The sequence below is a fragment of the Phocoena sinus genome, chromosome 7 (assembly GCF_008692025.1).
Source record: "Phocoena sinus isolate mPhoSin1 chromosome 7, mPhoSin1.pri, whole genome shotgun sequence".
Lineage (NCBI taxonomy): Eukaryota > Metazoa > Chordata > Mammalia > Artiodactyla > Phocoenidae > Phocoena > Phocoena sinus.
In genome coordinates this window covers 24,005,108-24,031,549 of record NC_045769.1, presented here as the reverse complement: position 1 = coordinate 24,031,549, position 26,442 = coordinate 24,005,108, and the positions used below count along the sequence as shown (strand labels likewise).

The 26,442-nt window shown below is 36.3% G+C and overlaps 1 protein-coding gene across 12 annotated transcripts in view; it reads right to left on the bottom strand.

Moving 5' to 3' along the window:
- IKZF2 (IKAROS family zinc finger 2) overlaps positions 1 to 21,106 on the bottom strand; it is a 181,958-nt gene extending 160,852 nt beyond the window's left edge. For 4 of the 12 annotated variants that reach the window (XM_032637679.1, XM_032637690.1, XM_032637686.1 and 1 more), the window contains exons 1-4: positions 18,793 to 18,883; positions 18,435 to 18,501; positions 16,853 to 16,901; positions 15,949 to 16,053 (exon numbers count right to left, since the gene is read on the bottom strand). In XM_032637679.1, the coding sequence (XP_032493570.1) occupies positions 15,949 to 16,053; positions 16,853 to 16,901; positions 18,435 to 18,437 (157 nt within the window). In that variant the 5' untranslated portion in view covers positions 18,438 to 18,501; positions 18,793 to 18,883. Of the gene's footprint in view, positions 1 to 15,716; positions 15,851 to 15,948; positions 16,054 to 16,852; positions 16,902 to 18,397; positions 18,539 to 18,792; positions 18,884 to 19,649; positions 19,850 to 20,339 lie in introns of those variants that run through there. The other 8 variants (XM_032637688.1, XM_032637681.1, XM_032637684.1 and 5 more) reach the window with 8 other exon arrangements.
- Between the last annotated feature and the right edge of the window lie 5,336 nt (positions 21,107 to 26,442).

The window sequence follows — 26,442 nt, the reverse complement described above, 5'->3', positions numbered from 1 at the left end:
GTTTTTAAACGATCTTTGGGATTTAGCTACTGGGTAAGAGTTCACTAAAAACAGCAGCAGTATTACTCCCATTTTCATGTGTGTCTACTAAATGGCTAGGTTATGATTTGAGAGATTTTGGATCGTGGAAATTAGAAACCTTCATTAGACAAAATAATAATAATAACTTTATTTTTTTATTGAAGTATAGTTGATTTACAATGTTATGTTAATTTCTCCTGTACAGCAATAGTGATTCAGAAATATGTGTGTATATATATATATGTATATCAACACACACGTACACATTCTTTCCAAAATTCTTTTCCATTATGGCTTATCACAGGATATTGAATAATAATAACTTTAAAACTATAAACTTTCTCAACAATCTCGCTTACTTCACACTTCTTAAAAACAAATAACCAAAATGTCTTGGGGTGAATTTATATATATATATAAAGATTGTCTACAGATCTTTTAGAATCTTTATAAAATCTATCTCTGTACTGTAGAGCAACATTGGCCTAAAAAGATGCATTTTATGAAGTCATGTGAGGCCTCTAAGCACTTGAAGCTTTTAGTCTAACACAGTATTTTGCTTGAGTGAGTGCTGTGAAGAGAGTTCAAGAGCCTAAGCTAGTGTTAACTTTAGACCATTTATTTTAAAACTGCCTTGTGGGTAAAAAGACTAGCTGGGTGATGTATCCTTAGTACACACAGTGCTGAAGTGACCAAACCTGTGGGGTTAATCTGACTAATAACTTATAGAAATAACTGAGTTACATCTCTAAGGTGTCTAGCCAAATAAGCAATTCATATTAACTCATAATGTAGTTAAAAATTAATAGGCAGCCTTCTTGATGGAGACACATACGTATAAGGCAACATGCTAGCTAACTTCTGTGGAAAAGAGAAACTAATATTTCTTGAAATGTGTTAGGCACTGTGATAGAAGCTTTACTGAAGTGTTTTATTAATCCTCACAACAACCCCAAGAGACAAGCACTAACTTTGCCTATTTGACAAAGGAGGAATTGGAGATTAACACATAGCACAGCCCAAGTCATAAACCCAAGTCTGATCAGCACTGAAGTCAGGCTCTGACGGCTACCCTCAGGCTGTAGAGATTATAGTCATTTTCCCTGCGCTCAAGGAGATTCCAGTCTTACAGGGGCGATAAGATGTACACAAGCAATGGAGTAATGGTAAAACAAGATAGGAAGTGATAAGGGCTTCCTAGTTTTTATAGAGAAACTATTCCTGGATAAAAGGATAATTTGGTTTTAAGGACTGACTGCACTGACACTATGCTCATAGTAATCCAGACCCAGGAAAAGTTACACTTCAGACGTGAAGAGCAAAATGTGTAACTTTAAATGATCTCATTGGGATTCACAAAGATTTCAGCATCTTTTAACCAATGATCTATGAGTAGCCTGTTGATTATGTATTCTGCTATAAAATCTTCTCAAAAGAATATCCACTTTTCTTCTTGATTGTTCACAGAGGAAAAAAATGGACATTACTGGGGACTGATATATAGTTCTGAGAATTCCAGATACGCAACAGAGAGATGGGTAATGATGTAGGACACAGAGCTCCATGAGTATGGAAATTCATGGAATTTCAGAACCATACTTGGAATTCACTCACCAACATATCTAGTAAATAAGTAAACAAGACCCCTCTCTGGGCCAGGTCAGGAGGGAGGCGCACTGTGCAGTCAAATCCTGCCACCAAACACGTCTTCTGAACTGCCACCTTCAAATGAAGTGCATTCCTACCGCATAATTACCATTTCAATTACATCCCTCACAAACAGAGCAGGTTTATTTGTGATTCGCATTAATTAGGTAATTTTAGCTTCATTTCTTTAGTAATTGATTTGAATACAACAGAATTAATAATTGCCTCATATCTGCACACACATTTCTTTTCAAACAAGGACGATCTGACAGCACTCAGACAGATGAAGAGCAAAAATATCCACTCAGGGATGCAGATATCTTGAGTTTTATCAGCAATGCTTTGGACTACTTTTTTTTTTTTTTAATTGTTGTTGATTAAAAGCAGAGTAAAAGCACATCCTTTCTAGAAGACTAGTTGATACCACATGTATGTGGGATATTTTTCTCGGTTATTTGATTCAAGTTTTTTCTCATACTCTTTTCATCTAACAATAAAATAATAGCTACCATTCTGGTTAACTTACTCCATGCCAGTCACCATTCTGGAGGCTTTACATGTATTATTTCTAACACTTGCCACTCTGAGAAAGCAGATTATTAATATCCCTGTTTTACAAACTGAGATTCTAAGAGATGAAATATCTGTCTAGAGGTCTCACATTTGATATATATCAGGGCTCACTTTTCTTTTACCACATAGGGAGGGGAAGAGGAAAATTCATTCAGTTCTGTATTTTTAAAAAATATATGTTTATCATTTTCTAGTAACAAATAAAAGGCTTAAGTAATGCCAGGAAGAACAGATTCCTCTGAGACTGCTTAAATAAATATTAAGATCCAGTTTTAATGAGCACATTGTATGTTAGATGTGAAAGCATTTCGAATAGTCTAAAATATTTTACAAATAAAATATATGACTTTTAATAGGCTTAAAAACTGTTTTTTCTTAAGCCAGTTAAACATATACCCTGATCTTGTTTTTATTATTTATGGGCTTAGCAAACCTTCCCTTCAATAATAATACATGTGTAAACTTCATCTCACGTCTGATAAATTTTTACTGCAGTATTATCACAAGGTTAATTTTAGAAGAGTATTCCAGTAGGTAACAGCCAACCTGGGAATTCTAAATCTCTGACAGAGTATGATCTGAAGAAAGTCTTTTGAAACACTCAGTGCTTGTGTCTTAGATACTTCAGGAGGAAAATAGAAAAACAAGAGATCAGAGAACAAAAACTGGATGCAAAACCCCATCTCATCTGCTCAATATCAAGTTCCTTCTTCATTGCCGCCTCCCATGAGGGAAAAAAAAAAAAAGAAAGAAAGCAGAGAAAGTTCTTACTGTTTCTGGCAGGCTTATGGTCTCCCTAACTCCCCAACGGCCTTTCCCACTGAAATGAAGTAAAAAGGCAATTGAGGGACAAGATCAAAGTTGACTGCATCCGTTATAATTTAGGAACACAACCAATTAGGATACCTCTCAGACACAGCACATATTTCAGTCACTTTTGCAAAAGATAAAAGCAATAGGTGAGTCCAAGATGGCCATCAGTAACACCACTGGGTTATGACAGCAAACAATCTATTTTATACTACCGACTTCTACTGCTTCAATCTTCCAATCTTTCTAGGCTGAAACCCTTAGGACTACAGTTCTTCTAACCAGTCAACCCCCATCTTTCACTCCCTGGCTTTCAGGTATCTGAAAAAGTACACTTCTTTCTATTGACTATCAAAATTTATCATTTATCTTCTACCAGAAACCACTTTAATCTTATGGCCACATTCTTCATCACTCAAGCAGGAGGTAACTTCTTTAATTAACTTATAAATTCAGATATTTATTTATGCTTTCTGAAAGAAGAAAAAAGGAAGGGAAAGATCCTATTTTTCATTTGCCTATTCCTCTCTCCAGTAGATCTGCTAACTCAAGTGGGTTCTGTGGCTTATCCCTCACTTCTGGATTCGCCATTTGTGTTCTCTCTTCTTGAGCTAGCTCTCTTCTCTGTTCTCTATACTCCATACCTCTACTCTTTCCTTTCAAAGAGCAACATTCAATGGAATTTTAAATTGATGAACATGAAAAGAGACTAAGGGTCTTTTAAAAAAGTAAACTTGAGCTTCCCTGGTGGCACAGTGGTTGAGAGTCCGCCTGCCGATGCAGGGGACATGGGTTCGTGCCCTGGTCTGGGAGGATCCCACATGCTGCGGAGCGGCTAGGCCCGTGAGCCACGGCCGCTGGGCCTGTGCGTCTGGAGCCTGTGCTCCGCAACGGGAGAGGCCACAACAGTGAGAGGCCTGCGTACCGCAAAAAAAAAAAAAAAAAAAAAAAGTAAACTTTATTATCATATACAAGGTAGAACAGAAAACCTAAGGATAAGTTTTAACTTATTCTACTCAGATTTCTTTTGGCATCGTAATGCTACATGTCTCCTTACCATTGCCAGAAGTACACTTATATGAACATTATTTACTTTACAGCATCTCATGCTATGAATCAATATCACTCAAAAAACTTTCCAGAGTATGTAACTTTATTTGGAAATTCCACCATATTACAGCCATTAAGAAAACACCTTATATTCAGAATAAATTTAAAATAATATTCAGTGAGTCTGTTGACAGCATTTGTATATGAGAATACCCCTGACTTCAGTTTTTATCATCAACAGCAGTAGTCCAATTTCATGAGTCTATTATATCACTGAAATTTCAAGGTTAGACCTTTCTTATCAGCGATATCATTGTCTCTCTTACAAAACAGCTCCGTGCTTTGAGAAGATGGTTGACTGAATTCGTTTTTTTTTAATTATACAAGTAAAAGATCTTTTATAAAAGATCCAAATAATGCAGAACTATTTAGAATAAATGATAAAACACCCTATTTACCTTCACATAAGCCAAAGTGAACACGACCAATAGTCTGGTCTTTCCTTCCTTCTTTCCTTACTTATTCTTTGCTTTCACTCTCTCTCTCTCTCTCTCTCTCTCTCTCTCTCTCACACACACACACACACACTTTTAAAACATAAATGGCTCTCTCTTGCACATACAGTTGTATGAAAGCAATTGTTTAGTTAACTATAATTTCTCTGATTTGCTTAAAAAATAACAGATCTTTAAATCTGTTACCAGTTATTGTACTCAAACTGTGGGACCAACTAAAACTACTCAAATTCATCAAAAGATAGCCTTATTGTTAGCACAATATATGTAAAAATAATTTATTTTAAATTGTTTTCTTGGGGAGCAGGGGTGTTTCTTTTTGTTCCCAAAAAACTGAATCCAAAAACTGTAATTAGGTCATTAACCTGTCATAGTTCAGACAGATGGCAGTGTGTAATTCATATTTTGAGTAAAAAACAGAAGACTTACAGAAAAATATCTCGTATTTCTTTTTCTAGTTCTCAATTATGTTCAAACAAAATCTATTACCACTTTCAAATATTTTGCAACATTCAGCAATAGAATAGAATTTGTTTTATATTTCAAAATACTATATTAGAATCAGTGTTCTTAAAGTACTTATAATTTTAAAACAGTCTAAAAATGATTAAGTACTACTTACCTATTTTCAATACCTAAAAATTCTTAAACAGCCCAATGTCCAAGCTCTAAGTGATATATGAATAATCTAAGCAATCATTTCTAGTAAAAATAAATGAACCTACTTCAATCAGGAGTTAAACGTAAATCCTCAGCTCGAAAAGGTATACAAATGCTACTTTTCCATCAAGAAGGTAACAAACGTAATGAAAATAATGCAATCTACCTCAGACCATCTGGATAATAAAGATACTGACATAAGTCTGATTAAAAGGCTTGAAAGACATGTCTTACAAAAGAAATATATTTCCATATGTAAATACTACTTGCTAAAATGTTTGTTTTGAACAACAAAAACAAAACAACAAGGCTCTTCATGAAAATGACATAACAGGAAATGTTTTATATAGTTGCAGAAGGAATAATTCCTCTTTAGAACTCAGCCAGAAATTCTTAGTTAATTCGACAGAAACAGAGCAATGCAGCTTCCCAGCACTTCAAAATATGGCCAAGCCCTGCATACTGATGTCTTAGTAAGTAGTAGGTAAAGTTGACACCGTCAGGTGTAAGGAGAGCTACAGCTTCCATGATAATAAGAGAGCAATGACAAAAATGTCAAAGGTGTAGACACCAGAATGTTAATTTATTAGAACGTGACTTTACACTGATTAATTATATGCTCCTCAAAATATCTGGAGAGCATAAGAAAAGTTAATTGAAGCATTCCACTTTGTACATGCAGTTTTAAATAAGTGATAGAAAAACTGATTTTAAAATTATATGTGGTGTGAAATCTGTAAACACTAAATGTGTCATATAAAGATATTAGTAATGAAGACGATGATGACTATAACATATTCACTGAAACATTTACACTAACTTGAATTCCACTGACTATGTTAGTATGGAATCAGAAAACTAAAGAGACGTTTAGAATCTTGAAGATCATCTGTTTGGGGCTGATCTGAAGATTACAAAATCCTTTTGAGACTGAGACATGGTTGAAATAAATACATACCCTAACAAAAAAAAATCACAAGTAAAATGGGATTTCAGAATTATTTCAACATCTAAGAAATCAACTTTCCAAATTTCCTCAAATAGATCAGAAACACATTATTTAAATACACATATGCAATATGTGAATCACAAGCAGTTCCTTAATTCAATAAATAATTACTGGGCTCCTACAATGACCCAGTATGATACTGTATACTGGGAATGAAGAAATATTCTGTAACATCTTAAGGAAAAACCCAAACTTTTTGGCCAACCCAATAGATAAGGCATAGCCATTTTCTTCAAAGATTCACATCTGGAAAATCTCTAATTTCTTTATAATCAACATGTGGCCCCAAAATAAAGCTGTGTGCTTTGAAAAAATATTCTTAAATTCACACTCAGTAATTAAGACAGCCTTCCCTATTAACTAACCTAAAATACTATACTTGTCTATAAAGTCTCATTTGCTGTGGCCGGACTACTTCAGAGATTTCATGAAACTAGTGTGATGTTTATTCCTCCTGACCTATTAATTAGAAGCTCTCCTAGATCCCCAGCTAACGTAAGGTGCCTTTCTCAGGTGGCAGTGCTATTTTCCATCTTCATCTAAAATAGATACTAAGACCTCTTAAACTGCTGGCCACATCACCCATCAACATTTCTGCGAATGGAAGTTTGAATTTATGGTAATAGTAGTTGGGGTATCCTTTATAGGTATTATAAGATAGCTTTCACAGAGTTAGGCTATATCAACACTTAACAAATCTAAGCAGAAATGTAAAATTACATTAAAGAAAATGAATGGATCCTAGGCTGACAAGAATTGGTTATAACCTGATTACATGTATAAGTTAAAAACTGAATCTGCGGGATTTAGCCAAGGAAGCCAAGAAAAAAAATGACTCTCACAAGTATTTTGGCTGAGGCTATATCTAGGGAATCTAAATCCATGTCCATTCAGGGAAGAAGGAATTAGACAAAAGACTTCAACCATACTGATGCAAATGGCACTGCTATTTCTATTGTGATGCTGAACATATTAGGGTCTCTTAGTCTGATGCCATTAAACATTTGAATTATGTAACTAACTCCCTTTGTTTGTATTCCTTGCTAACCAAATGACCTTTGTTGCTTTACCCATATAGGTCAGTACACACACAAAAACAGATCTGGTCAAGCCAACTGAGGTGATCCAGATCCTATGTTAGTTGGTTCAGGTTTTGTTCGTTTGTTTTATTTTTAATGAAAGTATAGACATAAATTGGTATTCCAACTTTAAACATCAATTTTGTAAACTTGTTTAATGCGAGTCAACCTTGAGATGCGGTGCCGCTCTGTGCATGCTGCCAATCAAGTTTCGGAACTTATAAGGCTGAGAACAAAATCCTACATTATAGAAAATTTCTTGGGGAAATGTTCTCCTGTGGGAACCTATTTTAGAAGCTGGCTGTATTTTTGTCTCTGTTTCATTGTGTGTCTTCAAATTTATACACTTTTGAAGAATTCTCAGAGGTAAAAGGTGAGAAGCAGTTCATTTCTCTACAATGGATATAAACTATGGTGAGCACAACACACTTATTTGCTTCTAAATGCAATGGGATTATTAATATCTCAAATAAAATATGAATTCTCTTGGACCTTGAAAGATAACATCCACTCCAAAAAAAAATCCCTAACACAGTTTTTGTGCCCCAGCATCAGCAGTGCATCACACAAAGAAAATGCTTAATAAATGTTTGCTGGATCAGTGATTAAAAGATAAAAATATCTCCACAGCAACTTCTGAATCTCCACATACAGGAAATCTCAGATGAACTTATTTTCATCATTAACATTCATTTGAAATTTCATGGTGTCTTGGGTAATCAGGGCTTAATTTCTAAGATGGTGTTCTATAATATATGTTTTAAGGAAATAGATTAAGATGTTTTCTATACCACACTTTTCCCCTTACATTATTTTATCCCAAGGGGCACAATGTTATAAACTTTAAAAAAAATTATGTACCAAATAATTTCCAAATGATATATGTCATGTTGTATATTTATCTCAAAGTTTTCAAAAAGGCTCTGCATAAAATCATTAAATTCTTTGGCTATTAATGTAGCAGAACTGGCTAGTACTTAGTTAACAAATGATTCCTCATATGTTTTAAGCTATGTATCAAAACATAAGCTATGTATTAAAACATATGTATTAAAACATAAGCTATGTATTAAAACATATGTATTAAAACATATGTTTTAAGCTATGTATTAAAACATAAGCTATGTATTAAAACATATGTATTAAAACATATGTTTTAAGCTATGTATTAGATGAGAAATAGGTTACAGAATAAAGACAAATCATTACAGTAGAGGCCTTGGAGTGTATGGCATATGATTTTTTTTTAATATGTAACCATCAAAGTTATGATATTAAATAGACCACGAAATTTTAAGGAGAAGGCTAGCATGTTTTGTTTAAAAATCAGTGAGTCAATCACATCAACTAATCCAACTTCTGAGACTAGCATAAAAGGACTCCATTAAGCAAAAAGAGTTCATTAAAACCTGTGACCGTACATTTCCATATAGAATTTTGATTCAATGGGGGCAGTTGGGGAAATATGGTCACTGCTCAAATGCTGAGAATTACTTAGGGAAGAATTTTTTAAAGAAATACTAAACTATTGTTAAAGTAATACAGGAGGGAAAGTAACAAAACCACAAGCTACATATTAGATTTCACTAATTAGGAAAATTCACACTTAGTCTAAACTATCCTCCTGCCTGATTGCTATCCTCTCCCAAATTCCACAGGTGCTTCAAACTCTCTGTATACAGAATTAAACTAAACTAAATCTTTTCCTGGAAACCTGCTCCAGTATTTCCTATCTTCCCTGATGGAACCTATTGCCATCTATCCAATAGTCTAATAATCATCATGAACTTTCTCCTATCCTTAACCCTACGATCCAAGTCCTGTCCACTTTAAGCTATTATTTCCCAAATCCTTCTCTTCCTTATTATCTTCACTACCACTGGCTCTCATGACTTTTCACTCTGTCATTGCAACAGCCTGTTAAAGAACCTCCTGCCCCTAGAGTGTTCCCCAGCCACAATCATTTTACTCCTATTGTAGCTGGTATGATCCATGTCAATAAAAAGACTGAAGTAATCTTATTTGTTAAAATCCTGTGCTCCCTTGAAAATGAAATCCAAGTTTCCTCTTATAAAAGATATTCCATTATCTTGCCCTGGTTAATTCTCCAGAGTCATCTCTGGCTTCAAATTCTAAGACTCCAACTTTGCACTCCAGAAATACCAATCTGTTTGTATTTCCCAGAACATATCATATTATTTCTCAGCTCCCACTGTGGGTTTGTTTGGTGAACAAGCCTTCTGCTTCTCTCCTAAATCCTGTTCATTTAATAAGTCTCAGCTTAAGCGGCATCTCCCTCCAGGAAGTCTTCTCAAACTAGTACCACCCCTCACTCCCCATAATAATAAGAACACTGAGGTTATCATAGTATAATGCCCTGTTCAGATGTCTCTTTCAAACCAGAGCATGAGCTACCGGAGGACAAAAATAGTGTACTATTCACCTTTGGATTCACCTTACTGTACCTGACACATAAAAGATAGCCTACAAATATTTGTTGAATTAATCAACTAGAACAATATAGCAACATGTCAAATGCTTGTGATAATTTTATTTTAAGTTTACTTCAAATTTAAAACACCTAAACTATTACCCGCAAAACGCATAATTAGCAACAATCAGGCCTACAACTTGATTAAGTATCATCAAATGAGAATCGACGGTACTACCAGAAGCAACAAATACGGTGAAATTTTAGATACAGATTTTCAAAGAAAGAATTGATTCTAGATATGGCTAGGTTACTCTACTAAGAGGACTTTTTCCATTCTTAAAGACTGGTGGCTTTAGAGCACCAATGATAAGCAATGATTTTCTTTACATGTAACCAAAAATATAAAACTTAGCTCAGGAACACTGAAACCCAATAAAAAGAATCTCGGGCACATAGACAAACTCTACTTCTTTCTTAACCAAAATCTTCACAGATGCTTTAAATAATAGAGGGGGGTTTTCTTTCATTTTTACCCTAAATTATTAGAAATGCCTATCTCCATTCCCTGGACCTATGTAGTAAAATGGAAAGAGCAAAAGATCTGAATTTCAAACAGATATTGATTTGAAAAATAAAAAGAAAACATTCTTATGAATCATGGTTTGGTGCAAAAGAAACTTACCTACTCTGAGTGATAGCAGCAGTGATTATTTATTGGACCTTAGCATGTGTCAGGAACTGCGCTAAGTATTTTGCATAATATTGCCTCATTTAAACCTCACAACAGGGACTTCCCTGGTGGTCCAGTGGTTAAGACTCTGCACTTCCACTGCAGGGGGCACGGGTTCCATCCCTGGCCTAGGAACTAACATCCCACGTGTCACGCAGCACAGTGAAAAAGAAGAAAAATAAAGATAAAAAAATAAACCTCACAACAGCCCACTGACTTAGGTATTGCTTATCCCAATTCTACAGATAAGAATACTGGAGCTCAGAGATGTGAAGTAACATGACTAAGATCATACAGCAAGCTAGTGGCAAAGCAAGAATTCTAACACAGGCCTGTATAACCCCAAAGCCCATATTGTTAACCACCTGCAATCTACTGCCTCTGAGCCTCAGTTTTCTGTAGTATAAACAGAGTAACTTCACAGAGCTGTTGTGGAGACTAAGTGAAATAATATGGATCACTTAGTATAGTGTTGGGCATCCTATATATATTCAATAAATTATGCCCCCCTTCTTTCTCTCACTCCAGTTGTGATTACACATTTATAATAAGGGAAAATAGTTCCTAAATACTCTTTACCTATTTCAGCAGAGATATCCTGAGTCTTGATTAATTCACAAAAGGAAAATACTAACAGGTCAATAAATATATATTATATAAACAGATATAAAGGAAAAAAGCAAAGAAAAACAACATAGTCTACCTCATCTTAGGACTGTGACCCTGCTATTGATCTTTCAGAACATCATAAAATCAAAATGTATCGATATTCAAAGTCAGGAGAGAAGAGGATGGGACCCAGGGATCTCAATTCCTTACGGCTCAAAGGAAGACTCCCAAAAGAACCTAACCAATCACATTACATCATTTTTAATATATTTCCAGTGGGGAAGACAAATTTGGACAAAGATAGAGGCAATATAAACAACACTTCTACAGTAAGCTGTTTTGTTTCTCCAAGACAGACATTTATTCTTACTTCAAAGCAGACTTAAAAGATGGGGGGTGGGGGGGTGGGGGCAGAATGAGCTGCAAAGTAAAAAATACAGAAATTTTGCTGTTAATTCCCTGCTCATACGTACTTCCTTTAGTTCCTTTTTTTTTTTTTTTCCTTTTGGTACATGTCCATGACACTTACCTCTGATGGGTGTAAAGAAATCAAGTCAAACTTATTTTTTTTTAATTTGCCGACAAGTAAAAACTAAATGTAAGGTATGTTGGGTATACACACAAAACTAAGTACTACAACTGAAAACAGAGCAAGCTTTTACATCAGGTCCATCTGGTGTTATATTAGGGTGTGTCCTATGGAAATCCAACCAAGGGTGACTGCCAAACTAAGATATAGATGACAACTCAGAAAGCTGGTGAGTCCCAAAACATAAGCTATATTTTTAAAAGTGCAGTAGAGCATCTGCTTAACAAGATTATCTGTTATCATTCCACCCTCATAATAACCCTATTCTACTTCTGTAATACTGTTTTTGTCACTAAAACATGGGTCAGTACTGGACATGGTGGGCACCCTGAGATAATGACATTTTCAAGAGTTATCAATAAAGTGATCTGACTAACCCACAAGGTAATATCAGTTTTACATCCCAATCCTGACAACTTTATCCTTCTGCTAAGGGACCTAAGAGGCCAACTGGTTTCTTCAAACCTCCATTTCCTCACAAGAAAAATAGAAATCATACTATACTTATGCTTCACTAGGTTCTAAAAATGGAAACTAGCTAAGAAAAAAAATGAATGTGAAGCACTCTAAAAAGAATAAACTAGATTCCCTGACCTGATTATTGGTCAGAGTCTTGTAAAACTAGAATTACTACTTCTTCCAATTCCATACATGCCACCTGGCCATCAAACTGACTGATAAATGGTATTGACTGCAAAGTTGATCCATGTAAAGGTTTTAAAGTAATACAAACAAAATTTGTGTCACAATGTATTTTCACACCATTAGCTCTCTCCAAAGAAAATTCACTTGTTAGCATTATAAAAGTAAATGATAATGAGAAAAATAAGATTAATGACAATTTTTTGAACCTTAAAAATCTTTCAAAATACTCAGCAGCAGGTATAGCACAGTTTGAAACTGATACTGAAGCAACTATACAAGAATTGGGAATGAGCTAACCCAGAAACATAAGGAATCACAAAGTAAGTCTCATCTGATGGACCGAAATACAATATGGATTATTTTTGTATTGTTCTGTCTGAGTTGTCTGTCTCAGATTCTTAACTTCCAGATTCTATTTTTAAAATCACTTAACACTGTGTATTTCCAGTAGCCATCAAGGCATATACTGTCATCCCTGACACCGAAGATTGTCAGCAGACTCAATATGTACACTAATGATCTTGGGCAACAATGCCCATCTTCTTATCAAAGAGATCCTTATTCTAGAAGAAAAGGTCTAAATTTCTCTAAGGAAATCTACTTGAAAATATAGGATGTAGTCATTACAAAATGTTAAGTTCACTGATACCTCTTACTTCTTTTTATCTTACATGCTGAATTTTAAAACCAAAGACTGCCAGGCACTGTAACATTTTTAGTTCTCTCCCAAGTCACCGATGCTCTCTTCTAGCACTGTCAAATAATGATAGCTGCTGTCATTATTTTTTATACAATAGCTGGCAGCGAGTTATACAGACACCCTTCATCTTAGAATAGTCATCGGATAACCTAAACAAATGACTATGACCTTAGAATAAAACTGACCACTTTCCTAAAGCCAAAATAAGTGGGCTATCACATGGTAGTGTTACTTTACTGCTAGAACGTCAGTTATTTCATAAAATCAAAGGCTTTATTCCTTTTATTTTTTTTCTAAACTGTTTTAAAATAACTTTTTTACCTCTTACACATATACTCTTGTCCTCCTTGCTGCTATGGAACCTATCTTATTCTATCATAAAGGTTTTCACATTTACTTTCAGCTCTAATACTTTCAACCAAAACTGCCATTCTGTTTTTGGAAGTCACAGCCCTTTAGGAATATTATTTGAAGATATTAAAAAATGCAGGAAATAAATAAGTTATTTTCATATAATAAAGTCAGCAATGCATATAAAGGGATTTAGAAAAACCAGCAATCTCAGACACAAGTGATTTGACAAGTCACACACGCACAAAAAATTATTCCAAGTCATAGAAAAACATCTGAGTGACCGATTGTAGGTCTTTTATTCTAATTAACAGACAAGAGTCCCTCTCTAGCACTATTTGCTTTGGCAATCTAAAATGCTGATATTCTCCTAGATCTAACAGAGAGGAAAAATGGGTATCTTCTCCATCTAACACCTAAGTGGGTAACCTAGATACTGTAAATAGAGGCTACGTAAAGGATGCAACAGACAGCTCTGAAGTGAAAGCCAAAATATTTAACCTGCAACTCTTTGGAAAAGAACATGAAAACACATGCAGCTTAGCTAAAAACCATACTAACATGGAATTGCCACAGGCTAGTAAGTTAAAAAAAAAAGAAACAAGAACAAAACCTCTTTACCAAACATAATTTTACTGCTGTTGGGTGAGAAAAACTCAAATATCAAAAGCACAGTTCTTATTTGTCCAAACTGATCATGCCCATACTCTGCAATGTTTATTTAAAATAAATGAGTGAACTGCCTTTTAGAAAGGACTACTTGCAAAACCAAAATCAAATTCACAAATAGAGGAGCTAATTAACCAATTAACAAGTATTTTCCAGCTGATATTCTAGCAGTGGCTGGGGGATGACAGTCAAAGTCTGATTACCCAATATTACGTACCCCTTATATTCAATGTTTCTAAAGACAATAGCTAAATATTAAGCTAACAGAAACTGCATATCAATCTATCTTTACTCTTTAGGAAATTAAATGAAAATTATCTGAAAAATAAAATATCTATCCTGCCAAGGACCTAGTAACGTTAAATGTTAAAATGTAAAAATTGTACTCCCTACATTGCAATAGTAGTATAACTTTTATCAAATCAATAGCCAACTAGCAGAAAAATTAAATTAATCCTACAAGATCCATTACAAGAGATTAGCACTATAATTTAATATACATTCCATCACTATTAATTTTCTTCCTACATGATAAAGGCATTTCAATGACTGCTTCTAGAATAAAATCTTCCTAGGAAGTGCTTCCCATTAATAAAAATAAAGAAAACTTTTAAATAAGTAAAGTAAGTTCACATAGTTCAGTCGAAATTTCAAGTCAATAACTAGAACCACTTAAAGTTAACAAATTGCAAAATGTATTCAATAGTATTCTATATACTCTTGCTTATAATTCAGAAGTCTTAACTACTTATGAAGCTAGTAGTTTCACAATAACATCAAGTTTTGAAACCGTAAGAGGGAAGTGGAAAGAAAATTTGTTGTCTCAGGATAATCAGAATTAACATATTAAGAATATGCTCATAATTCACTCGATGATTCAGTTTTCTTTAGCTATTAAATCTTCATTTAAAAAGGAAAGAAAATGCTTTTCCTTCACATGTCACCCAAATAGAAAGCTTTTAAATTAAATTATATTTACATGTAAATCAGATGGCCTTTCTGTATAAGAATATAACATATATCAAAAGTATAAACACAGGATTTCAAATTAAGTTTAAGTAGGAGTAACAGAGCATTTGCACTTGATAACTTATGAAACATTATAATTAAGAGAAAATAAACCAAATTCTTAATAAAGTATTTTGTCTTCTGTCACTGACAGCATGTAAGTTGCTTTTCTATTACACAAAAACAATGTTTCGTATATCAATGAATGACCCTTTATCAAAAACAGTAGCCAAAACTGTCTATTCCTGCAAGTTCAAAACATCCTTCCAAATTTTCTCAATTCTTCTCTGGACAGTCTAAAGCAAAATGCTTTCACTTTGTCAGAGAAACGGATGTAAATGAGTTCCACAAATTTTCAATTACATTTCACTTCCAATGCTTTGGACACAAAACTTTCACACGTTTAAAAAAAAAAGAAAAAGCAACTAACACTGCAATTCTACCACTGATGGATTAGCTTTGTGCCAAGGTAATAGAAAATAATTTTTCTTTTTTTTACTTCGAAGAGTCCTTTGGAAATAACGTGTTTCCATACTTTTTTACCCAGCAACAAAAACAAAACTAGTCATAAACCTGGCAAGACAAAAGAATAACCAGAAAAGCCTAACATTTCTTACCTGATACAGGTAAGCACCAGCTCCCAAATGCCACCTTGGGATAGTTCAGACTAGTAAGCAGGCTCATGTTTTACGATACCAAAATGAACAGGAATAAATCTGTGTTGTTCTTTCTTTAACAAAATCTATAGCAGCAGCTACACCACAGTGTGAGAGGACCCTACAGACCTAACAAATTCAAGTCTATCGCTAGAGAAATAGGAAAAAAAAAAATCATAAAATGAAGACTTACTGCTTGTCATGTGACTTGGTGAGGCATGCTGTCCATTGGGTGTGCTTGAGGTGAGGTCAATTGCCATACTAGAGTGTTCCCTTTCAGGTGAAAGCTCATTGTCACCTGTTTTCACAAAATAAAATCTTTTGGTCTCTGTTCATTGTCATCTAAAATCTAATTACCAACTTTGTAATCATATATGCAGGGGTATGCATATATGATTTTAATGAAATACATTTTTCCCTTAAAAAGAAACTATACGGAAATGTTATTTAGAAATACATAATAAATGAACGAAATGACGAAAAGCAACAACCAGCCCACGATTAAAAAATTACAAAATTTCATTATCACATTCATCTAAACTGTAAAATAATGGAGACTGGAGTAGTTGATTTCTAAAGTATCTTCTAGTTGAAAAAACTGTTTTCTTTTAACATCTAATTTAATCCTTAAGCACACAGTATTTTTAATGAGCATTTCCAAAATGCTGGCTATCTGAGAGTTAGATGTTTGAAAGGAGAGTTTGCTAAAAAAAAATGTCAACTTGAGTGAGCTAATTCTCTTTCATATTATGTGTCTGAAAAATAGGTTACAGAGTACTAAGTATTTAGTACGTGCCATATTAGTAGACATATATGTAACCCGACCTATTCTAGACTTAAAGTAAATGAAAAAAAAATAAAGTAGCAAATTGTTGATCTGCTAAGCTACTATTCTTAATATAGCAGGTATATATCTATACTTCCTTCTTATTTCACTTCAGTGCTATTTTCTCAAACTCATTTACAAGGTGAAATTGTGAACAGATAGGAGGTAAGAGTTTACAGTTCTTGACAAAAACTTCCAATTCAGAAATTACAATACAGGTAGCAAACATAATTTTATTACCAATAACAGATTAATGAAAATGAATACTTACACGTTATATAGCCATCAATAGCCTCTGTTTCCATAGTCAAAGTGCAGTGCTGCAATACAAAAGATTATACCCTTAACACAATGATTCCTTTCAGTATCTGCCATTAAATGCTTAACTTATTTGAAGCTCCAAGCAGTTAGCCCATGTTGCTGCTGCTGCAACCTGTGCCCAAGAAACATACTACAGTGTACTGTATGTGCTCATTTGCAAGTCACTGAACTCTTTCTGCAAATGATCTGATTCCTGCTGGAGATAGGATAGGAAAGATAAGTGTGCTATGAGATGGGCTGCAGCAAGAAATGAATGACTCTTTTAATCAGAATTTACTCGGTTTAGAGAAAAAAATAGGAAGGGGGTACACCTCCAAAGTGCCAGCTTTAACTGGGATTGAAGTATTTTACCATTCACTACTTCCTACAATCAAGCTGCAGTTTGAGGACTTCCCGAGTATACAGATAGCTCTATTCACAATTGTTGCAAGTTGGTTCATCATGTTCTAATAGGGAGGGGGGAGGACAAACAAACAGAAGAAATACAAAACAAAACAAAAAAACTTCGTGCCCAAGTATGTCTCGAAGGTTTCTGCAGCAGTTACCCAACTGCCAGGCTTGTATTGACATTTTAGCCAACCCCAAGTTCTGTGTAAGCACCTGTTCAATGTAACCTTAATTTCCTGCCAGACCATGGTTGGATACCATGCCGAGCCTACTTAACACACTCCAATTTTGAAAAATTCATACACTTTTTGAAGAGGGGAAGGGGATCACTTTTGCAAAGTTTGGGGAATTCTTTTTGTGCACCAATGACACAAAACAAGAACTTAATTCTCAGAAACAAAAGTAAATTGTATGAGATGACACCCCCTAGCTTTGATTTCACATAACGAAAAGATCGATAAGCTAACTGTATTCTTTGAAGAAAAAAGTTTAAAGAATTGACAAGTCCTGAGAAGATTTTTACTTATTTTTTTTTCCTTTGGCCCTAATCCTTTTTGCCTTTAGTTTCAAAACTCTCACTGCACCAGCAGCTAAATTATTCACAATGAGCCATTTCTGTATTGATCGCCAAGTATATTTAGCCCTGGCTCCTGGAATTTCTCCATTACTTACTGGAAAACAGGCAGCTTCACTTCTTGTCTCCAAAACCACTTCCCTTCTCCCTCCCCTCCCCTTCTTCACCACCACCCTCCCTACCCCCCCCCCAAAAAAACTTTTCTTTCTTCCTTTATGGAATAATCAGATCAAATTCCCAACTCAGTCACTACATAACACTTAAATTTCAACCTGCTGTACTGTTATCAAATTCTTTCAAATTATGATTACATAAGGCTTTAAAGAAAGGCATCCGTAAAGTTTAAAGGGGAGCAATTTCTTCGGATATTTTACAAATGAGTTTATCTCTTTAAAAATGTACACATTTAACACACACATATTAAGAAAGAAACGTCAGGGAGAAGCGAAAGAAGTCTGCCCCATCAATGAAATGGTTATTAACTCTCAGAGAAGGAAAGAAAGAAAAGGAGAAAGAGAAACGAAATGTACATACAAAAGAAATTGTCCTTTGATTAAAAAAGATTCATCACCATTTCCAGCTCTGTCGGGAGATCTCAGCTTCTTCTAACCCCTCAAAGAGGAGGTGACAATGTCGGGCTGAAGATAAACGGAGAGAGAAAGAAAGAAGTTTTTTGTGTTTCCCCCTTCTCTTTCCCTCCCTTGCCCCTTCCAAGCCAAGCCCCCTGCAGAGTTCAAGGCAAGGAGGAAGGAAAAGCACTTTACAGGTGGGTCATTCGGAGCCCAAATCCAGCAAACAGATCGGCTGATAAACAAAACCAAGAAATGAGAGAGAAGGAACACCCCCCTTCTCCTCCTCCTTCTACCCCTCCCCCTCGTCCCTTTGGGATGGTCTAGTAGGAAAAGTCACTCAGGAATGGCACCACGTACTTTCAGGAAAGAGGAAAAAAAAAGAGAGAGAGAGAGGTCAGTCAGTGCTACAGCAATGCGATTAACAAGAAGAGAAAAAACTTGATCCACCGGTTCCTTAAGAATCGACCAAAAGCTAAGACAAGAAAACTGAAAGAAAAGGCGGGGGGTGGGGGGGGTGGGGGGGTGTTGAGAGGGGAGGGACAGTCAGGGAGAACCCAGCAAAGAACCTAGGCCAACTTCACAGGACTGCTTTTCGCCCTTGGCAAAAAAAATGATAATAATAATAAATTAAATCTTAATTCCATCTCTTTTGCCCGTACCAGAACCTGTCAAAGTGATTTAACGGCTGCCTTTTTACATGTCATACCAGGTTGTTGTTGTTTAATTCCAACAGGATCTGGATATTACCTTCTATCTGGACAGCTGTAATTTATTCCAGGCTACCCAACCTTTCTTGGAATTCAAGTTAAACAAAGCAAAACAAGTCCAAATCCATGACAGCTATAGAGATGAGAACTGATTAATCGATTAACATCCCAGAAACAGATTACAAGGAGGGGACGATAAATTAAGGCAGAAGACATCATCTTCAACCCGATTCCCTGAGCGTCCTTTACAGAAATCATTACCCTAATCATAACCACAATCCATCCCTCCCAGAGAAAAATATCTATAGTATTATTATTATTACTGGTTAATAGCAACAAGTCATTTGATCACATAACAGTGCAAAACGAGATACTATATAATTACACTTAACTTTGAAAACACTCCCCCCCTTTGCAAATCAGATACACATATTTATATATAACCTATGAATCAGAAGACAAAACAAGAGCTGTTCTTCACCACGCAAAAGGCAAGCGGAGATTTACCTCAGCAGTGCATGCAGTAAAATATTCCCATCACCCTTTTGTTTGTGTTTACTGTTAGTGTGTCCTCTCTCTTTCTTTCTTTCCTGTGCCTAACGTGTGTTTGTGCACTGCAGTTGGTGGTGGAAACTAAGGCAGTGGATCTGTAGCTAAGGGTAATCCTGTTTTTACTTCCTCCATCTTCAGCGAGGAGCAGGGTTAGCCCGGGACAGCTGGTCAAACCCCGAGAAACCGATCCGCCGGAGCCCGAGCACATCTCCCCCGCCGGCCGGGCTCGCGCAGACGCCCGCGGGCGGAGGGCCGGCTGGCGGCGGCGGCGGATGGCGGGCGGCGGGGCCCGGGGCACGGGCGGGAGGACGTGCGTGCGCGCGCGCGCGTGTGCGGGCTCTGGGCTCCTGTGCGTGTGTGCGTGCGTGTGTGTGTGTGTGTGTGTGCGCGCGGGCTGGCGAGGGCGCGTGTGCGCGTGTCTGCGCGCTGCGCCGCTCGGCGCGCTCGGCAATCGATTACAGGACAAGTGCTGCCCCGGCGGCTCCGCGACGCGCGCCCTCCCTCGCGCCCACCCGCGCCGCCCCTGACCCGGTGCCCCCAGACGGCGGACCCCGCCCCCAATGGGGGGGGGGGGAACAGGTAACCCGCTTCCGAGAGTGCTCCGGCAGCCCCCATCCAGTCCCCGCGAGTTGTAGTAAATCTCACGTTTTCTGTCGGCTCGGAGGGAAGAATTGCAACGGCGAGGGGAGGTTCATTTCGGCCTCGAGAAGTTTTCTTTCAAACTGGGATTTGTGGTGAGGCCGGACGAAGGGAGCGGGACCGCGATCCAGGCGCGCGACGCGGAGCTTTGGGATCTGCGTCCTGGCCGGAGTCTGGGTGTGCGCGTGGACCCACCCACTCAGCTTCGCAATAAACTGTGCTTTGCGATTTCAGAAAACGGCCCCCGATAGACCAGGAGACGAATAAGCAGAGAGGGGTCCTGGGGAATGGATTGAGAAGGAAAGGCAGGTCTGAAATGAAGCTCAACTATTACTATTTTGAAAGTGCTTTACAGTGCAAGTTTAAAATTAGAGTGTCTACTTGTTTTATCTCCACCGGGCACGTGGCACATCCACCAAAGTCAAAGGAACGGGGGAGAGTCCAAAAAATTATTAGGAGTAAAGTGTTGTCCATCAGTATCATCAGTTAGTTATAGCACAGCTTTTGTATTTGGGAAGAACTTATGTGGATCGTCATGAGAAAAACAAATGCACGTTCTTTCTACAAACAGTCGCATTTAGCATCTTTCTTGACCACATTTGCAAAAAGAGGGAATAGAGACTTCTATAATTAAAGGGAAAAGGAAAATGAAAGGAGCTGAAAATACTGCACTGTGTAGTCTGGGTGGCTTAAGTTTGAAAACACATGAAATTATCAGGACTGCCAAACAGCATTTCTGAGAAACCATATCACAGATTGTGAAGAAAATCAATGCTGAAAGAGTAGGAGCAGTCACTGTACTCCTTTCAAGAATCCCAGAAATAGTTGCTGAGGTTTTTTTCTGCTGAGGAAAGAGAAATGATACGTTGACAATAAAATCATCACCTACATCTTAAGCATCACTCTGTATACTGGGAAATTTTGGATAATGTCTTTAGATTTCGGGACTGGGAAGGAATTTATTCACACTAATAGACACTAAATCAACATCATGTGACTTGTATAATCCTGTATTTAAATTTTTTAATGAATTACTTTTTAAAGGTTTACTTCCTATGTTGGATTTATTTAACAACAGTTGTACCAATAGGTTTGTTTTTTAAATTATGGAAAATGATAGTTGGTGCCGTGCTGCAAACAAGATTAACCAACTTTCATTGGAGAGCAAATCATTTGGGTTCAGGCTAGCAACAATTTTCTGACGATTTTAAGAACACCTGTGAGTTACACGTTAGTAAAGCAGGGGTTGTTTTTTAACCTGTCAATTATCCAAATAAAAGTAATTTTCCTAAAGTCATATTTGGGAAAAACCAAACATAGAACTCCACAAATCATTCTAATCACCCCAATAGATAGCAAAGATTTTAATCTTAAATTACTATAGAAAATTGGAATGTTCATAATATATAATTTCCCAATATACAAAGGGTAACATATAACCTTTATGTTATGTTCTCTAAACTTCTCTAAATTGCCACAAATCCCCCCTAAAAAGTAAGCCAAAGCGTTTAAGTATCTGCAAAGTTATGGAGGCTCTTAGAAAAGATGAATTAAAACATATGCAAAATTAAGATGAAGTATCTGGATAGTTTAAGCAATTTAATTCTTTAGAAGTGGATCCATTGTGAAGTCTTAAGGAATCATCAAGTTCCCTAAAGCTAGCACAGCTGATAGTCTTTGCCCCTAGCTGATTAGAGCTTAATTTAGCTCCCTTGAAAGCCTATCCTTTTCATGTTACTTTCATTGGCTCCCTAATCACCAAAGGTACACTCTCTCCCTCTAGTGGCTAACTATTCAGACACTTGACATTTGGTGGCCCTGTCTCCCCCAAAATGGGGGACTTGGGCAGGGAGCAATGGTGCCCAGATTTTAGAATGGCAAAGATCTCATGACTACTTGTGAGAATTAGACCATTTGGGGAAACTTTTCCCTCTTCTTAACATCCTATGTTCCTTTCTAATTTGCAGATCACGGTATATCCAATTTACTCCAAAGAAGTCAAGATTATGTTTACATACAAAGACTGGGGGTTCTGTTTCATCCTCTGTGGTCAAATAATCCTGGCTCTGAAACTCACAATTCCACTTTTGGGAAGGAACCTTTGTATAAACTGTAGAAATTCACTTTGCTAACAGTTTTTCTCAACAGTATTTTTATAGTGGTCAGAGCATATCTGTACTTCCAGCCTTTGCCATAACTGTACACACTTTTATAGTTATACTATGCATAAAAAAATATATCCCCAGCAAGTGCAGTAGCATATCCTTTGGCTACTATATGCAGTTGGAGAGTTAAATTTTCACTTTGGGGGCTGGGTGAGGAGGCAGGGAGAAAACGTACCCCACCCCCACCATTTGTCATATCACTGGTTCTTCCTCCCCCTTTCTGTACCATCCTACAGAAACCGTTCCTTCCCAGCACCAACCCCTACCTTAGCACTTGCACATTTCCTTCATTATGCAGTGTGTAAATAAGTTATTCATTTGTTGAGTTTTTAAAAGAAAATCTGTCTCCCTCACTAGAATGTCATCTTTTTTAAGGACAGAGATTATGTCTGTCCTGCTAACTGTTGTTTTCTCAGAACTGGCACAGTATTTGGCAGGAGTTGGTACTCAGTAAACATTTTACTGAATGGAGGAATATGGAGCAAGTCCCATACTCACCTAGCTTCCATGTGTCAAAACTATTTTCCAGGGCCAAAAAGTATAGGACATCCAAGATACACTCTAATTCCGTAAAGAATTTGGTCAAATCTTGGCTCATAAGTCATGTTACAAATAACCTTAACAGGTCAACTCTGTCTTATGATCCACGTGAAGAACATGAATGCCTTGGTAGATAATATAAAGTTTTATAAGTATGAATAGTAAAAGTGGGTAAAATAATTTTGAGTAAAATACACTTATGTGACCCCTCTGTTTCATAAACAGATTATTTCATGTTAATACCTGATAGTTCATGAACCAGACTATCAAAGAATGCAACAGATTTAATTCTATAACTACTAAGTGCAATTAGCAAAAGAACATTTTTAAAAGGCAGTGTAGCTAAAAGATATAAGGTATTAGTCTTGTTTTCTTTGGATACTTTATCTGTTTTAGATTTAAAAGCCCTAGTACCCTTTAAAAGAATTTGAATAAAAGTTCCTTTTTTTTTATTCAAGCAATTAATTTTATGTTTTTAAGTTTGGGTTTTGTTTTTAGCAGAGGGTAGGAAGGGACAGTTTGTAACATTGCAGTACTTTCCTAATATCAAAGAAGAAATTTTTGGAAACTGATTATGTACTTATTATTTAGATGGCTTTATTGTGCTAGATATAGAACATAATCAACCAGAGTAGGTGCCCTAAAATAACTTGAATCCCTGAAAAAGTTAAGTTTACCAAGCACACATAGGCACAGTGTTTTAAAACTGATTACTTGTTTTATTTTTGTCAGGTGGTGGTGTTCTCTTTGAAGTGGTGTTCTCTTTTTAAGCAGGATATGGAACAATGGTCTCACTTTCTCCTGGCGACCTAGATTGGCACTATGAAGAAGCAAGGAAGTCATAAATGGAACCATAGTTTCAAAAAAAGCATTCTAAGATACTCCATCCATTTCATAAGTAAGGTGTATTAATACCTCCTAACTATGCCTCCGTGACTACATTGATAGTCTGGGGTCTGTCCAGCTGGCATTCGAGTCCCACGTGGTAGGGGTCTTCTCATTCCATCCACCTTGAACAATAGTTTCTTTTAACAGTTCTTAAGAGTGTCACTTTGCAATTATATAAGGCTCTTGTGCAAATACCCATGTCCCTAGAAAAGGTAACATTATGACTTAAATTCACACTTTGAAAGAATAATATCACATTTCTTCTAGAAAGCACATTTTGATATAGAGCAGATGATAAGCTATCTCTACCCCAAATGAGAATTATAAGTTGTGGGAGTTAGACTGAAGGGGTGAGGACTGGAGAGATTTCTGGAAAAAAAATGAAAGCACATATTTTTAAAGATGTCATTGAAATCTTTCATAGTTGCTTTAAAATGCAGATGTGTTCAGCATTTGAGGAAATGAGTGCTATTAGTGCAAAAATGAAGGAACTTTGAGTTGGGTCAAGTGCAGATAGATGATGCTCGAAAAACAACTCTAAAAGGCATGGGGAAGAAGATTCTTCTAGGAAATCCTGAAATCATCAAACACAAAAAGTATAATGAGGTTATTGGAAAGTGTTAGTACAAGAAAAAAAAAAGCTTCAAATTTTTGAAGACACAGCTCACAAATAGAGGATAACAGTAAAAAGAGAACACGTTAACTGGTGAGCATTAGTTTAGGTACAGAATAATAAACACTCTCTGGGAGTAGAAGGAAAATCAAAAGTGATCATTTGACTTTGGAACTGGGAGGTGAACATAGGGCCAACTAGCTTAAAGATCTATAACACCGATGGTTGGATTCTGCTGGAGATATCCATAGTCTAAAGCAGAGTGATGGCAGGTTGCATCTCAAGAGAAGTATTTGGTAGTCAAACCAGTGCCAACAGGCATGTGATCCTGATTTTTTTTTAACCTGTGAAAGGCTCATGGAATTACATGCCCAGTGTTTGTGAGAAGCCTCAACTCTTTGTAAAACAAAGTTCTTTCACAGTCCAGCAAAGTCTAATCACATATTTAAACAATCCTATATAGACTGAAGAAAATAGAACTCATTAACCACAGAAAGCGAAGGAAAGAATCCAGGGATTCAACTTTCCTCTTTTTTATAGCCAGATGGTGGCAATGTAGGGAATTAAAAGCCATACAGGGATAGAAATGGGGAGCCCTTTCCTGCTTGATGACTCTGAAAGAGGGCATGAGGTGTGGAAGGAGGGAAATGAATCAAAGAAAGGTCATTTACAGGTAGTCAAATCAAAGGTCAACTCTCCTAATTTTCATGACTTGTGATTTAAAGAAAGGTTAGCTTAAAATAGAGGTTAGTTTGGCATTCTGAGCTGTCCCAAGATATGATATATGAAGATGAGAATAACACCAACAGTATCTCTCCCCCAGCAGCTATGTTCAAGCTTCATAAAGGTACTGAAAACTTGACATCATGGAGAAGTACTGGACACCAAGGGAAGTCCCACTTAGTAGACTAAGGATATCATCAAAAGTCCTATAAACCATATTCCAGAAACTGCTTCATTGGAAGACTGTGTCTTTCAAGTGTACTCTTTTTGAGAAGCAAATCCTCATGCATAATCTACAGCACTTTAATTTTTTTATTATAAATGTTTTTATTTATATTCTACCTTGTTCTAGACTGGTTTAAGTTACCTTATAAGGATATATATTTACATTTATATAATTATTATATATAGTATTAAATTACATTTACATATATGGTATTAAATTAAATTTAGAGGTGCAAGAAGAAAGCAAAACATAAATGAAAACATGAAATGAGAATAGTACTAAAACTACATATCATGATTCCCACCTAAACATTTAAGTCAGGCCACAAGATTTGTAGCTTTCTAGCAGCCAACCCAAAACCAAAACAAAACAAAACAAAGCAAACAAGTAAACCCTACTCAGGTACATTCTCCACGGCACCCATAAGATAAAAACTGAGCAGTTATTCAATAGCAATACAATTCTTTTAGGTCCTAATAAAAAGAATGCTGTGTAATGTAATGTGGCACTTTAGATTGATGATACAACTAACTTCAACAAAGTTGAGATACCGGTGGGATTAGGAAAGCCGTATGTACTGTTATTATCATCACTATACGCATTTATTTTATGTCAGGCATCATAACCCGCACAGTCATTTTTAAAGAGAGGTAATATTAGCCCCATCTTTCACATGAAGAAATTGAAGGTTGGAGACATTATTATCTAGTCCAGAGTCCCACAATGTCAGAGCTGGATTTAAAGATGTGTTTTAAGTTGTAGAAACCCTATGGTAATTACCACTAAGCTATACTGTCTCCTTAATAACCAAATATGTTTATCAATCATACAAGCCTGTTGCTGTAGTTAAATCCAGCCCTTTTAGTGACATACTGTCTGACATTGAAACACTTGAAAGGAAAACCAAATGTCCACAGTGTTCTTAGGAGGTTATTCAAATGTGGTATCAGCGTA